A 16438-nucleotide genomic window follows, 5' to 3' on the forward strand; every position below is an offset into this window, starting at 1 on the left:
CTGAGCTGAGCCACCATGCACCTGATCCAGATGTTGGTTAATCAGACTTTTATTGTGAAAGCTGTAACCGGAAGCTTCATGTTATGTATTAAGTGTGGTTTATCAGTGGTCCAGCCCTACAGGAGGAGTGAGAGAGGCGACAGATAGGCGACCCAGCGACAACTTTAGGACATTATTTAACTTTGTCGGGACCACCCAGCGACTCTCCGGACCTCTTTACTTCCACCATGACGCCTTAAAGTGTGCGAGAGCGGGACCATAGATGAGTTTGAACGGCCGGGGGGCGGAAGTGAGAGAAGGGGGAAGTTGTTAGGGGACATAGGAAAAATAAAACCCCTTAAAAAAAGTGATTTTTTTTTAATTTTTCCTGCGTCAAGTTCAAGTCAAATTTCGTCTTTCGAGGTGACGGGTGTCCCTGGAGTGTTTTGGGGGCATGGACACCCACGTTAAGGAGGGACAACTTTATGTGCAGCACCAAAAGTTTGGAAAGGTAAGTCCAAGAAAAGTAGTAGTTATTTTTGCGAGGGCGGTTGTGGCGTTGACAGAAATTTGTGAAGTCTGTGTAGATTTGTGATAGGAGTATAATAAACTAACTAGATATATAAACCTCTATAGGTCTCTGCTGTCTGTCATAAACAGTCTGTAAGTCCTCATAGAAATGAAACAGTTATGTTAGTTAAGTTATTTCCCTCCAGGAACATTAACTTACAGGAATAACAAAGTAGCATGTTTATGAGTCAGTTTAGCTAAAGATAAAGGCACCACACATCCCCATAGTAGTATTGTTTGTTGGTATATTATGTAATATGATATTCAAGAAGATGGAAGTGTTTTTTAATTCGCACACAAGTGACATAAACGTTGTGCTTCTCCCAGTTATAAACCAGAAAGGAGCATCTTAGGTCGTGACTAATAAACAGAGCATATATTGGTGCAATTAACAGACCAGTGTCTTCTGTAGATGCAGAGAGAGGAAGTGAGAGCAGTTTTTTTACTGATCTGACCTTGTTTTCGTGTGGTGGTTTGGAGTGAACCTGCCGTGCATATCTATGTGTGAGCCAGTTTTCATGTGCATGTGTTTATGAGCTGGTTAAAACCCCTGGTGCACTGTAGTAACACTGAATTGAATGTAAAAAACAAAACAAAACAGGAAAGTGGACTTAAGTTAATTGTGTGAGATAGAAAGCAAATGTGTGAGAGTTTTTGTTTGTTTGTGTGTGAGCTAGTGACACCGCACTTCATTAGAGCTGCTAAAAAGCATGCCATGATAATGAAAAAGGATGTGCAAGCAGAACAGCAGAGATTAACAGAAATAGAAAATTGGCACGGATAGAGATACAGATCTTTTTCATGAAGGTGGCACACATATTTCCACTTCATCTTTGCTGCATATACAGCTGTTTGCACCCTTGCAAACGCCATCACCCATCCTCCTCTGTGTTGCCTCTGACACTTTGTGACCACTCATTGTAGATATGAAATCACACACCAGAACCGGACGCAGTTAAAAGCCAGTGATAACACCTGTTTGTGTGTGTAAGTGGGTGTGTCTGTGTGTTTGTTTCAATCTTTGGCCTCCATGCAACCTCTCCTTTGGTCTCAGTGCACCTCTGGATAAGAACTCAGTTACTCTTTCAGATTTGTAAGAGCGTCTTTGTCTCCCCGTCTCTCTCTCTGGTCATATGACATGGATCAACAAAACATTCTGGCTCTGTTTCCTGTCTTGTAATCACCACTCCACAATAGATATTCATACGCGCAAAACACAGTTTCAATGAATTTTATAAACAGTTTAAAATAGAAAACGAACAAACAAAATCTCCACGTCCTCAGAAATGACATGTTATCGCTACAGAGTAGAGCTGAGGGTAATAGAAGAAGAAGAAGGCACTAGAGTAGAGGAGAATAGTACAGGAAGCTGATCTGAAAGTGTTGAAACATGTGTGAGCTCTGTTGGGTGAATTATGCAATCGCGAGAGCTGTCAGTGGACACACACGCACACTCATATAGGCTCGTTCCCACGTGTACGGTCGGAAAATGTGACTTAAGAGAACAGCGGCTAAGTCTGACCAAAGTTTCTGTTTCTGACTGCTGTTTAAAGAGTTTATACAGCAGGCTGTTAGAATGTAAACCATCGAGATGCATCTACGTTTCATATACTTTTTACACTGTGTTGAAGATTTTAGTAACTTCAGTCCATATACTATTTAACAGTATTTGGAGACAAGTAACAAAACAAAAACATTTGAATGTATTGAAATAACATTATCAAGACCACAGATTGTTTCTTTCTTTTTTTGCATTTTTCTCAGGTACTTTTATGCAAATAATGCAAGTCAGACTGAGCCCAAACCACCAGAGTTGTAATACAGATAAGATACAGCTCTACTGACAATGAACTAGAAAAAAAAGATCATTTGGATTGACTAACGATCGCTGGGCCCCACAGTCAGACAAAATGTTGGTAGTCCTGCCAGCATGACAGCCATCATGTTTGTTTAATGTTCCAAAATTGGACAGTTCACCTTAGCTTACCTTAAATTCAGTCGTTAACTACCTACTCACCCCCATGCCGATGGAACGTCAGGTGAAATTTTGGAGTCTGCAAAACATTTCTGAAGCTTCACAGCAAAACAGAGTTGCAGTATTCTCCTAAACAACTGAGGTAGATGGGCCGCATCACAGCCTCGATGCGCAGAAGAGCTTGTGCACAACTTCAGACAGGGTGCGCTTTAGTCTAGCAGCTACAGTGAAGATTTTGGCTTAAAAAAGGCCGTAAATAACGTCTTCTCGAATCAATCTGTGACATATTCATTCAGCCTTTGTTCAGCCCCATGTATTCACCATCATTCAGGTCCTCACTGCATTGGCTCGACCCTCAACTTAATCAACAATTCTATGCTCCAGCTTCCACCAAATTTTTGCAGCTATTCTTTATCTCATATCAGTACAGGACCCTCTTGTTCAGAGAGAGTAAGAATTTGGACGATGACACCTCGGTCAAACTTATGGTTAGTGACCACTGACATGTGCTGTTAAGGCTTGCATTTGTGTTTTTTCTAACTTAGAAAAGCTCCTCCAGAGATGCAGAAGACATGAGTCACAAGTGTTTTCAAGTAGAACTCCTCTCACTAGAGAGTATTTTTTCAACAGTGTCCGAGACCTCTGTCAAACCCTACTGCGGGACACTAAACAATACATCTGAGGCCTGACACACACTGTATACAAAGGTATTCATACCATCCAAAGCATGTGCCATGCCTCTGTCTAAGCCACTCACAGTCACATTTGAACAATGCCCACGTGTAAAGCATGCCAAATATTTGTGGTGATGATGCCGATGTTAAGCTGCTGTCTGACCTGCCGTTGAGACAGTGAAAAACAACATACAGGCCCAGTGCTGGATGAAAGAGTCCAGTTTTCAGACTTGTAAAGCTGTTTAATCTCTTCTTGTGGCTAAGTTGTATGCATGATTTACGATTTCAGATTTAATCGCTATCTGTGCATGCTTCTGCTTGTCTGCCACACACTTACTGAGATCAAAGATGCCTGGACCTGAAGTTTGGAGTTTTGCTGAACCCTGGGCTCACACATAGCTTTCTGCTTGATGTCGACATTGGCAGTTGTTTGCGAACTATCAGTTAAAGCTGCACGGGTGAGCATGGTAGATGATGAAGACAGCTTCAGTCAGGAGCTAGCTGCCACTTGAACAGACTGGGTGTGTCAGGATAAAATATCATTACACACCCTGAGGCGGGATTTATACAAGTCACTTCTAAAGTAATGACTGCCTGATGGATTAACGGGGTTATGAATTATCTTCTCTTCAGGTAGCAGCTCAGACACTTAATCATCTTTCTCAGAAAAGAAACACCAGTGCGTAATTGTCCACATATACTCTGAAGTAGGTATATTTTCAGGAAGAACAGCATAGTTTTGTGAGTAGATGGTGATGCTCAGTGGAAAGGAATGATTAAGTGGGTACAGAAACATGCTCAGAGTCCTTACTCACAGCGATTGTGTCATTTAATTTCAGTCACATTAACACTCATTCAGTGTCACTTGCAATACTCTTCAGGCAAATTTTACTGTCTTTTCCTCATGTGAGTCAGTATGAATTACTGTAACTTTGCATATTTTTTACATAAACTGTCATTTCAGTCTAATTCTACAAGTAAGTGACGTCTTCAGACAAAAGTGTAGTCATGGCCTGAATGTATGAGTATAATTTCTGTGGTGTTAGTAACGTTTAGTAATGAAGATTACTTTACAATGTAAAACTGAGGCTGTTTTACAGTTAGACTATTAGTGGACACGGAGAACAATCCATCTTATCGTGAGCATGTCATAAGAGGAACAGATAACGTACTGTTTTATATGTACACAGACCAATCTTTTTGATCACAGTAAACGGTTGGTCCCTTTCCTTTAGGTCAGCAGGGGTGAGTATCATTTAGATTTTGTCAACTCTAATACCTATTCTGCTTATCATTTCCTGTTCTCATTGAAAACTGGTTCCCTTTTTTGGCATATTATAGAGCAGAAAAAAAAAACCAATACGTTGAAAGCAGATATAAGAGGAATTTGTCACGAGTGACAGCACACGTTGTGATTCTGTTTTGGCATAAAAGAAAAGTTAAATGATGACCTGTTGATGTTCGCTGTTTCACTCCTCTTGACTTGAGCTGGATGTGCTAGTATAAGCAGCTACTGGGGACATCAGAGAGGCTTCATTCTTATACCACGCTGTTAGAAATGTTTTGGCATGCGAGTCCCTTCAAAACATGAAATTATTTTCAGACAGGGTTTACATTTCGCTGTATCACTTTACTGTCTTTGGTGAAGTTTAGCTGCACATTTCCGTGCTAGATGTGGTCAGCCTTATGGTGAGCGCTATAGACCAAATCAACGTGACAACAACAGTTACTTCCTAGTAGAAAACTGGCCACTGAGTTGCACTGTGGAGGTTTGTGAAATCGTCACGCTTTATGTCAGCTTTGGCAGTGGAAAATGTCTGATTTTATTTTAATTATTTAACATTTCATACCCTAATGAATTATTAGATAATTGCAGCTCTACGTGCAGGTTGAGTTTCAAGGCTCCACATTTTTGTACCTAAATCATATTAGCATAGAAATGAAATAAAATGTAATAACTTTTTTACTGTCTAGGGACTGTACATCATTCAATTGTAAGTAAATGTGACTTGTGTTACCTAGCTTGACCTACTTACGGACGTCATCATCCCTCTGGATACATATCTGCTCCACAAATAGCCTTTTGATACACGACATGTGCACTATAGTACTTTGACTATATGAAAATGTGGCATATTTCTATTTGACTCACTGTGTGGCAGCAACACAAAGCTGATATTCTTCAGTTCAGGACTCATTACTGTTATTTACTATATGCTCACCACACTGTTTCATGCAAATGTACGCTCAGTTTTGGTTGATCAGTTTCAGGAACTCAAAAAAGAACAACCTGAAAGCTTTTCTGTGTACTTTTTACTTTACTCGGCTCAACTCGACATGTTTGAAGGTTTATTTTGTAGGCACAGCAGAAGACTGAGGTTATGGCAGCAGACCTGTGGTCAAAGCAGTGGTCTGCCTCTCTCTCTCTCTAACACACACACACACACTCTTCTTCTCCCTCATTATCTCCGTCTCTTAAATACACATTACACACGCATACAGGACACATAAACACAGTCGCACAGCTTTCCTCTGTTTTCCTTCTCTCTCCTTTTCACACACATTACTGAGAACAGACACGCTGTGATACACAAACATACTTTCACTCTGTTAAACACACAAACAGACGGACAACCACACACACACACTTCTCCTGCATGTGTCATTGAGGTCTGTCTGTGGCCAGTGGGAACACGGTTGAGTAGTTCAGTTAAATGGCAACATGACGAATAGAGAGGATCCTGTGCTGTAGTGACAGTTGTGGATTTATGTACCCATCGTACATGCAAACACACACAGATGATGTAATAATATTATACAGTGATAATTAAATTTACGAGTATTATTTTGAGTGACATAAGTCAATCAAAGAGCTTTCTATTCTCAAATTCACACTTTTTGTAGTAAATAATTTGTTTTGAGAGACAGATCTGTGAAATATATTTTCAGTGACCAAATGAGTTCAAGTAAAGATTCAAATTCTGTGGTCATGAAATCCTTTTCTGTCAGATGCAGCAACGTTATCTAAGAATAATACAATGGCAACGTGTGCGAAATGAAAATGTGATGTAAATGCAGAGACGAATGAACACAATGACAGCTTTGAAGACGCGACAGAATTAGAAGTGTCTTTGTCGTATACCAAAAACAAAAACTGGCACTACGCCACCTTCAAAGTTGAATGACAGGAAGAACAAAAAAGAGCTTTCTGAAGTCCTAAACGGCACGAGAACTTTGTTAAAAAATACAGAAAAACCTTCTTTTTGCACAAGGATTTATCTGCTGTTTCAAAATGCTGATTCACATAGTCAGCTCATGTATCATTGTTTTAATGGACTGACTAATGTACTGAATTGACACATGATCCAAGGCGTTGAAGGTGGACAACATTTCTTTACGCCTTTATTAAGATTTACATGTTTAGGACAAATATAATGACCTTTTCTTTTAAATGTACAAAGGAAGGGTTTACGTTGTCTTTACAAGGCCAATCTTTAAAAGTTACAGTTAACATAGAGGCAGTAAAGGCAATGCACATGCTTGTATTATAGTTAGTTATTAATATAATAAGTGCTGTGTTGAACAGGCAGGACAGCAGTGAGGAAGTCTCTCTGCCAGGATCCTTTTTGCATAATTTCCACTCAGTGTAACAGTGGCTGATAACGGTCTGTTGCCTTATATGGAGCAGCTGTTTCACACACACACACACACACACACACACACACACACACACACACACACACACACACACACACACACACACACACACACACACACACTATGGACCATATTGCAGCAGGGGTTAATGTATACAGTAAAATCACGATTGTCTGGACAGTGTTTATGTGTGTCTGCACAGCAACAGATGTTCCTCAGCGCACCGAGGGAATCATTGAACAACACAAACAGACGCACATACACATATGTACATACACTGAGACACACCTGGATGCAGAAGAAGGAAGCAGAGAGAATCCTGGGTAATAACAATCCCACACATTTCCTGTCCTTTTTCGGCAGTTAATTGTAACGGGTTGGAGTGCATGCATGCACATGTGCACGTGTTGACTTCTCCAACCTTGTGTGTGTGTAAGTGTGTGTTATAAATACATTAAGTTCATCTTTAAATTTCTTGTCATTTCAGTTCTAGGAGTTACATGTTTCTGACATGCAACTGATGAATTGCAATGAGTGTTGAATATTTGATTGTGCAGCTGCATGTAGGCCATGTGGCTACAGTTTTATCGGGCCCATCATGCAAATACTATAATTACACCATTCGAGTGACGCACGTCTCTCATTTTCATACTGTGAATGATAGACATGTGCGTTATAGAGCTACTTTTACTTCAGTTGAGTATTTCCATTGAATTTCAAACTTAGACTTCACAACAGTTAGGAGGGACGTATTCTACTTTTACTCTACTACATGCATTTATCAATTACAATTACTCTGCAGATTAAGATTTTACCTTACACTTATGACGTGTTTGTAAAATAACCTAAGAAGAAAAGTACGCACAGTGTGCTTAGTATATTAATCTCAGAGGCCATTTTTCCGCATACACTACTTTTCATTAGGGCTGCAGGACTGACATTGCGATATTTGGCTTTCTGTGATATATACTGTATTGCGATAAGAAAAAAAAACACAGGAATTTTCACCAGATAACTTAGATAGCTCAAGAGAGGCTATGCACCTGTTTGTGGAAGTCACCATGATTACAAGCACTGAGTGGCAAAAAGACTACCGAGTTGCAATATTGTTAATGTTAATCAAGTGGTGCAAGGGTATTTTTCTGTCATGGTGTGGCTTCATTTCCTGAAGAAACACGTTTGAATACTTCTTCTACCACCTACAGAGCCAGTGTTTGCTGTGACAGCAAAAATCAGATAATGGCATGCTGATATAATCTCTTGTGTATCTGGAGTGTATCCTGGCAGATATGCAAATAAAAATTTCATACATATCTTTTATAGGCAGCATTGTCATGCATTTCAAGATTGAAATATGTTTGTTGTTTTATTCATATAATTTAATTTCAAATTAATTTGAAACTTAATAAATTCACTGTAGTAAAGTTGATTTTGAAGCCTTTTTCACATCAGACGTTGTCGGAAAAGTAAAGTAAATAATAAAATTATAATTAAAAATGGCTCAAATCCATCTAGCAGCTTCAGTGTCAGGCTCCAGGTATTGTTCATGCAGTCACTGCCACACTGTCACGTCTTACTGGGACACTTGTATAGAACAGAGGACTACAATGACAAGTCATAAATGTGTGCTGTGAAAAATGTGTATTGTTCTATTGTAAATATCCTGCTTAAGCAACAATTTCCAAAATGATTTGTTCATTCTTGTATATAAAAATGTGGTATTGGCTGATATGTTGCCATCAGACTATCGATATCGATATCAGCCTGACACACAGGCCCTATGAGCTGCATGTAGGTCACATAAGTATTCAAATGCACTGGGTGATATTTTGTTAAATATTATCCGACCAGTGACGAAGAGAATCTCCCTCGTTATGCAGCATTTGAGGACTTGTAGTCGTAGTTTTGGACTGTGTGTCATTTGGAATTTTGGATTTTCCCCGCTGGTCGAAGGATTTTCACACTGCTGACCTTCCTGTCACAAGCTCGGCTCTCTGACTGTCATTCAGCATCCTCCCCGCAGAGTGAATGTAGGGGAAAACACACACATACATTCTGTGGAATAATGTGGCTGAGATGAGGCATAGCGTGATGTGGGGTAGCCAAACACACACACACACACACACACGTCCAGAGGGTACGAGGGACGATAGGGACTTCCCAAACAAATGTCCTGTTGTCTCATGTCGTTTTATCACATGTACACTTGTTTGTGTTATGACTGCACATAATCTTGCGTGTAGTGTGTAATCTTTCCCATTGTAAGCCCTGAACATCTGGAGTCTAACACACCCGCTGTGTCTCTTATTGTTCAGTGCTGTATGTATGTCGTGTTGTTTGGTCACATCCCTTTTTTTCCCTGAGGAGGAAGAGATCATTGTTAGCTGCTGCTTCCTCACTGTTGTTGTCAGGAAAGGTGATGCACCTGTTGCTAGGTCATATTTTTAACCTGTTACTTAAAAAACAAACAAACAAACAAAAATCTATATTAAGTTAAGCTTTTTTATTACTTTAAAGTGGCATAAAACATAGACAGAGTCATTTAATCCTGGGAAATTAATGATAACATGTGTAGGAGACATTGTTGGATATTTACTGAAGCTTTTTAGACTTTTATGACCTTCCTCTTATCTTCATATCTCTACATAACCATAAGGAATATATGTGGTTACTCACAGCAGATGGACACTTAAACACTGTCTTTTTCTTTGTAACTTAAACAGATATAGAAATAAAGATTGATAATGGCTATGTCAAAAAAAAAAAAAAAAGATTACAGACACCTAAAATAAGGCCAGGAATGTGTTCGACATCCTAAACTAAACTAACTGAGTTTAATTTGGATTTATCTAAATCAGATATTATTGTTTGATGTGATACTTTAAATACTGCAAATGAGATCTCTGTAGTGTTAACAGTGTTCGTATTTTGTGTCCAGATCTTTTTTTGGGTGCACATCATGTCCTTGTTTGACTCCCAAGTTTTAGTTGTCACGCTAAACCTTTACTCATTTGGGTCAAAAATGTAAAAAAAAAAAGCAGCTCAGAACTTGCTTTGATTTTTGGGGGAAATTATTCTTTCCTTCAAACAACTGGTGACTAATGCTGTAACTGTGGTCTATTGCTGCAGATTGATAGTAGAGGAAAGAGTGGTGTGTGCGACAGGTCTGAGTCAAACTGCATTAGATTCATCACCACATGCCTCCTACATTAAGTCTCAGTCAGTAGAGTACAAGTAACAGAAATGTTATTTTGACTCACATCCTTTGAGGACTTCAGATGTTCAAACATCTTCTCTCTTCATCAGTTTTTGGTTATTTCTGGCAAGCTCTGCATTCTGCGTTTCCTCTTTGCTGTCTACAGACCACATGCTAATTGTTCTTCCCTCCCCAGACAGATGTGAACAGGACAGATGTGTGTCACAAAAAAGAAAGAGGCAGACCTTCTGTTTCTGTTTTGCCCAACCTACCATTTTTCCTGTTCTACCCTTTCAACCATGCCTCACTTTTTCTTCTTTCACTTTTAATTCAGAAATAGCCCGCTCACATGAAAAGCTACTTTGATAATCTCTAAATGGAACAAAATGTGCTTTGCTTATTGTTGTAATTTAAATAAGAGACCTGGATACATACAAAAATAATCAACAAAGGATCTAGAAAAACTCAAAAGAAACTACAAAGGAAAACGTTACTGATCATGCACTTGAAATATGCAATGAGAGTGAACTAAACATTAAATAGGTAATATCCAACATTCACTGCCACTAGAGTGCCAACATCTCAGACTGAAACAAATGCACGTGTTATTCACTTGTAAGTTTTCAAAAAGATAATTGAGTGTAGTGTTTAGCTAAGAAAAGAAAAAGAGAAAGATTATGACGAATAGGAGGCCATTTTGTGTCCTGGTTCGTAAGGAAAGGAACATATTTAAGTGTACTGTTTAGCTGTAACAGAAGAAAGTTTCTTACTAGGCCGCCATTTTGAAAACAGGCAAGGAGAGGTCATTCTCTGTTTAGGACACAATTTCTCCAGCATATCTTAACTGGTAAATGTTTTATATGTGATTAATGTTCAAATCTCACATATTTAACTGTTAAAGTTGCAGGTCCTGAATCCAAAAAAAATCCCTGAAAAACAGTAAAACAGTCAGTAAACCAAAGGGAAACTCCAAACTCCAGTGATATTTATCTGTGGGTTGTAAAATTGATATAAAGTTGATATAATATTTTGATTAGCGCAGCTTTAAATTTTTCCCCCTTTTCTGCTCATTAGAAATGGAAGAAGAACTGGTTCGTCCTGTACCCCGCCAGCCAAAACGGCATCGCCCGCCTCGAGTTCTACGACTCACCCTCGGGCGGAGGGGGCGGGGCCGGCGGAGGCTCGGGAAGCGGGTCCAATGAGAAAACCAGGAAACTTGACAAGAAGATCATCCGCTTGTCCGAGTGCATCTCCATACTGCCGGCGCTGACGGAGAGCTGTCCCAAAGATAACATGGCGGCGTTCTGTGTGGAGACCAACGACAAGATGCACGTGTTTGCTGCAGAGAAGACCGTCACCAAGGACTGGATGGATACCATGTGTGATATCGCATTTCAGGTATTTTTGCACTTTTACTGTTAGCTTTTGGAAATAGTGTCTGCAGAGAGTGACTAAGACGTGGGTGGATGTGTTAGTTATTAAGGTACGAGCTTCCTTTAATGTCTGTTTTGAATGTGTCTGTCTTTTGTTCTATCTACTAAACATTTTCCAAAATTTCCCACATGCCCCTGGAGTGTCTGTACAGGCCACAGTCTCTATTGTGTGCACTCACCCACACACACATACACAAACCTGAACACTACACATATTTGAGAGAGGAAGCCAGAGGGAGTTTCCAGGAGGAAGACTTCATCCGCATCGCTCTCTGCTGCACTGTCAGCCTCTCTAACTCTTTATTCGTTTTCTCTTTCCCTTCTCTCACTCTTGCCTAATCTGACCTTCAGTGGTTATACTGGAAAGCTCCCAGTTTTTCTAGGTTTCCCCTCTTTTTGTCCATGCACACTTCAAAGTACAACAAATAATCTGGCATCTCTCTCAGCTGGTTAACTGTCTAAGTGTGTGTGTGTGTCCACAGGGAGGAAGCGGTAGCAGCACCAGTACTGCTGCGGACTCTAATGGAGGACAGAAAGACCTGCAGATGTCTGAAAACCTCATCTACTACTCCAGAGAGGAGGGTAAAGACACAAAGCCCTCTATTCGTATGATCTAAAGAGAATAACACAGCACAGAAGATCATCTGGAATTAAGGGAATTTAAGCAAAAACACCTTTCCTGTCTTCTCACAGTGAACGAGTTTTGGGTGACTGTTCAGCGTACCGAGGCGTCCGAACGCTGCGCGCTGACGGGCAGCTACTGGCTGAAAGCAGAAAACGACATCTTAATCTTGAAGGACCCAAAGACCAAGAGGAAGGTGCTGGTGTGGCCCTACAAGCTGCTGAGGAGATACGGGCGAGACCGGGTGGGTGAAGAAAATTTCTTTTCAGCAATTGAAAGCGATTGATCTCTGACGCAGCTGACGAGCACAGCAAGAGGAAGTTTGGTGTGTTCAATTCAAGCCCACACTGTGACAACTGATCGTTGTTAGGAAGTGCAAATGACACTTTTAGCAGCAGTGTGTGTGCATTTGGTCTCTGAAGATATTAAACTAAAGAGACTGTGGTTGTTTTTGTGTCACATTGATGCTTCAAAGCTTGAGGCTAGGGTTTAAAAATGACTTTGACCTTTTAACGGTCTGTTTGGTTTGTCTGTGTTTATTTATGCATGTGTATAGAGTGAAACCAACACTAATCATATGTAAGAGGAAGATGAAGAAGAAAAGGGGAAGTAACCTAAATGATCTGTATGTGTAGGTCTCATAGAAAGCCTATGTTTATAAAACAGAATTTAACATTAAGGAAAGCGGTGAAGTAATGAAATAGATATGCTGAGAAAACTCAAAAATAAAAATTCAGTGGAAAAAGGAAGCAAGCATTGTTTTAGTGCCAAGAAAATGCTAAATGAGTGATGACTGGAAAAGAGTGCAGGGACTTCTATGACTGGCTTCCATTATTTCACTCCCATTTTGGCATTTATTCAGACAATTCTGTGTATTTTAACTGCGTCACACACACAATTAGCTTCTACTTTCACATAGGGCTGCCACAGTTAATAAGTTTTAGTTGTTTAGTAGTTTGTCATACAGTAATTGCAACTAATGATCAAAAGGATAAGTTAACCAAAATTCAGTAATTATCCTCCACACCCATGCCAAGGGAAGTCGGGTGAAGTTTCTTATTCCACAAAACATTTCACAGCAAAACAGTGTAACAGCATTCTTTAGCTTAGCAGCTACAGTGAACTACTTTCACACACATAAATTCATTTTTCCTTGTCTTTATTTCCTTTCTCTCTCTAGGTGATGTTCTCGTTCGAGGCGGGCCGGCGCTGCGACTCCGGCCCCGGCAACTTCACCTTTGAGACCAAGCAAGGCAACGAGATCTTCACGCTGGTGGACCAGGCCATCCAGTCGCAGAAGGCTCTGGCTGAGGAGCGCCACCTCAGCTGCCCCATCAACTTTGACCCAGACTGCCCTGCGTCACTGCAGCACATACGCAACGCCATTTCTAGTGGCATGGCGGCGGCGGGAAGCGGAGATAGCAGCAGCTGCAGCAGTCGGGAGGCGGACGGCGATTCAGGCGGCAGCAAACCGGGCTCTGCTGATGGTGTGCTCGGGAAGAGAGAGGGTGGAGATGGAGGAGGAGGGAGGGGGCAAGGAGCAGCAACGGGACACAAAGGGAGGAGTTTACCAGAACCACCAGCCATGTTGGGGGTTTTGGGAGCTGAAGGGACCCCTCCAAAGCCTCTCAGGGGGCAGGCAAAAGGCCTCTCCTCAGCTGATGAACAAGCAGGTCTTTATTCTGAGCCGGCAGATTCAGTCCGCATGCCTCTGACGCCGTCTGACTGCCTCTACTCCGACCCAGTGGACAGCATCAAGGGTCAAAACCAGACCAGCAACCCAACCACCCCTCCAGTGCCCACCCCGCGCCTCCGACCAGTAGGAGACGAGGCTTTGGGAGGCGTCGTCCAAGGGGATCATCACCACACAGGCAGCAATAACAGGAAGCCGTCGGACCTGTACTCACACGTGTATGATCGGATCAGCCTGGAGCTGAACCAGAAAACGAGCGCGATGAATCTAAACGGGGCTGCAGGGGGAGGAAGAGGGGGAGGACGAGGGGTGAACATTAACAGACGACCCCCAGGAGGTCAAGCTGAAGGGGCTTCCTCACCTTCTGCTCTTCCTACGGAGCACATATACGACGAACCGGAGGGTTGTGCTAATATGTCTGCAGGTTCAGGGATGAGTATTTACAATGAGGCCCGTTTGGAGCCCCTCAGCCTGAGGAGACAGGAAGAAGCAGCGACCCCATCAGGACCGGAGGGAAATTACTGCACGCCCTCCCACGGAAAGCCGCCCGAGCCCCACAGACACTCTCCTCCACAGCTGGGCCCGAGTCGTGGCACACCGCAACCTCCTGTGCCGAGGTATCCCAAACCTGTCACCGCCCCCAAACCGGCCAGGAGCGCTTTTGCTCGGAAGGAGCCGGTGCCGCTGCCTCCCGGGAAACACGGAGGTCCTGGCAGTAATGTGAACAACAACAACAATATTTGGGTCGGAGGAGAGGGCCGGGAGCTGTACAGCAAAGTGTCTAAACAGAAACCTAACTCGTGGTACAGCCAGCACCAGCAGGCGCCGCTGAGATCACCTGATATCATCTATGACAACCTGGGAGATATCTGACATCCCTCCGTTTCCTACAGGGACTGAAATGAAATGTCTAATGCAAAAAACAAACTTTTGGTCGATGCTTTTTTTTTCTTGAAGTTTATGTAAGGACTACGCACATTTCTTCCATCTGTGGACTGGGATAATTATTTGAGACGGTCGATTCATTCAGAGCACATTAGATCACAACTACGAGAAAACCACATTATGAAACATGGAGTGCAACTATTGTCGGGCCACCCTGTGTGTGTGTGTGTGTGTGTTTGAGAAAGACAGAGTGATGCATGGTCAAACCCATAATTGGAGTACCAATCCACAGTGTGGTTGGAACCAGCCACTTCACTTGAACACACACACACACACACACAGAAACCATTTTTGCCAAAAGGAGCTCGGCCTCCAGGCTTCACTTTAACAAGCTGAGAGAGCGGCTTGGCTCTTCTTTTATAAAATGTCTGCAATGCTTATGAAGTGACTGGGAAATATGTTTTTGCACTGCTGCTTTTGTGTTTTCTCTGCGATATGAGACAATGTGACAGCGACGGGTTCGGCCCAAAAGGAGAGAATCTTATTCTGTTTGGGTTTTCTGGCCTTATTTATCATCCTAAATCCCGACGAAACAGGGAGGTAATAACATTTTCAGTCCAGGAAACGAATATGTGACGCGAGTGCGTCTGAGGCTCCTTTGAATGAGAAAACATTGATGCTACTGTTTTAAAGGAAGCATGAAAAGTGGGACATCCCATTAGGGTCTTTGAAAGAGACATAAAAGGACCATAAAGGGTTCCTGAGGTCACATTAAATGACATCCTGCACAAGATAATATTATTTGAATCCTTGACGTTTCTATGTACAGACAATCTAAATATGAAACTAATCAATCCCCTGCAATGTGTAAGTGTGTATGTATGTGTCAGAAACAGCTGTGCTGTCTGTAAATATATCTAATAATAAAACCGGCTCCAAAAAGTTAAAACTTCGTCCAAAGTGGATCTGTGAACAAGAGAACGCCTCTAATTGCTGCATCACTACCCCTCCCCCTCAGTATGTTTGTCCCATCAGGAGCCAATCAGACACAGTTTTGAGGGGTTTCAAAGAGTTTGTGTTCTAGACAGTAAAACAGTCTGACCTCATCCTCCACTTCCCTCCCTCTGCCACGCTCTGTTTTTGTTGTTTCAGTCCGTTTCCAACCACTTAATCACACCGTTAAAGTCGAGCCTCGAAAAAACAGAAACAAAGACGTCCTTTCTTTCTTGTCTTTCTTCCTTCCTTTCACCCTCTCTGCATTAATGCTGTTGTGCGGTTGCCCTGGTGACAGTTAATGGCGGCTGGTTCGTGTCGGACACGCTGCGCATTTTAACTGCGGAGAGATACCGTGAGAGGAGGGCAGGAATACAAGACGAAAAGAGGGGAAAAGTGAGCGAAAACAGCTAATTGACATGTTGAAGAATGCAGCGGAGAAAGAGGAGCATGTGGCCGTTCATCCTGAGCTGAGGATGAGGAAGGAGGGAGAAAAGAGACGAAAAAGATGCTGACATGATGAATGCTGGCTGGATGGACCTGTCTGAGTCTGGTTGGCTTGCACAACAGGTACAAACTGTTCCCGTCAATCCTGCGCTGCTCTTTATCCCCGTCATCCCTCTTGATCCCTTTTTTTGCTTTTCTTTATTTCCCCACCTGCTGCTGGAGTTTTTTCTGGAGAGTAAAGTCGTCTAAAAGTAACTGGAAGACATTTTGAGGTAAATTTCCTAACTCTGCTCCCCTCCTCGCCTGTTCTGTTG

The 16438-nt window shown here is 41.9% G+C and overlaps 1 protein-coding gene across 1 annotated transcript; it reads left to right on the top strand.

Annotated features, from left to right (window-relative positions):
- Positions 1 to 118: 118 nt before the first annotated feature.
- dok1b (docking protein 1b) lies at positions 119 to 15627 on the top strand. The gene is made up of 5 exons (XM_073475678.1): positions 119 to 490; positions 11126 to 11449; positions 11967 to 12066; positions 12178 to 12350; positions 13287 to 15627. Exons 1-5 carry the CDS (start codon positions 434 to 436, stop codon positions 14670 to 14672), a joined length of 2040 nt encoding a protein of 679 aa, XP_073331779.1. The 5' UTR covers positions 119 to 433; the 3' UTR covers positions 14673 to 15627.
- The last annotated feature ends 811 nt before the right edge of the window (positions 15628 to 16438 follow it).

The sequence above is a fragment of the Pagrus major genome, chromosome 10 (genome assembly GCF_040436345.1).
Source record: "Pagrus major chromosome 10, Pma_NU_1.0".
In the NCBI taxonomy this organism is placed as follows: Eukaryota; Metazoa; Chordata; class Actinopteri; order Spariformes; family Sparidae; genus Pagrus; species Pagrus major.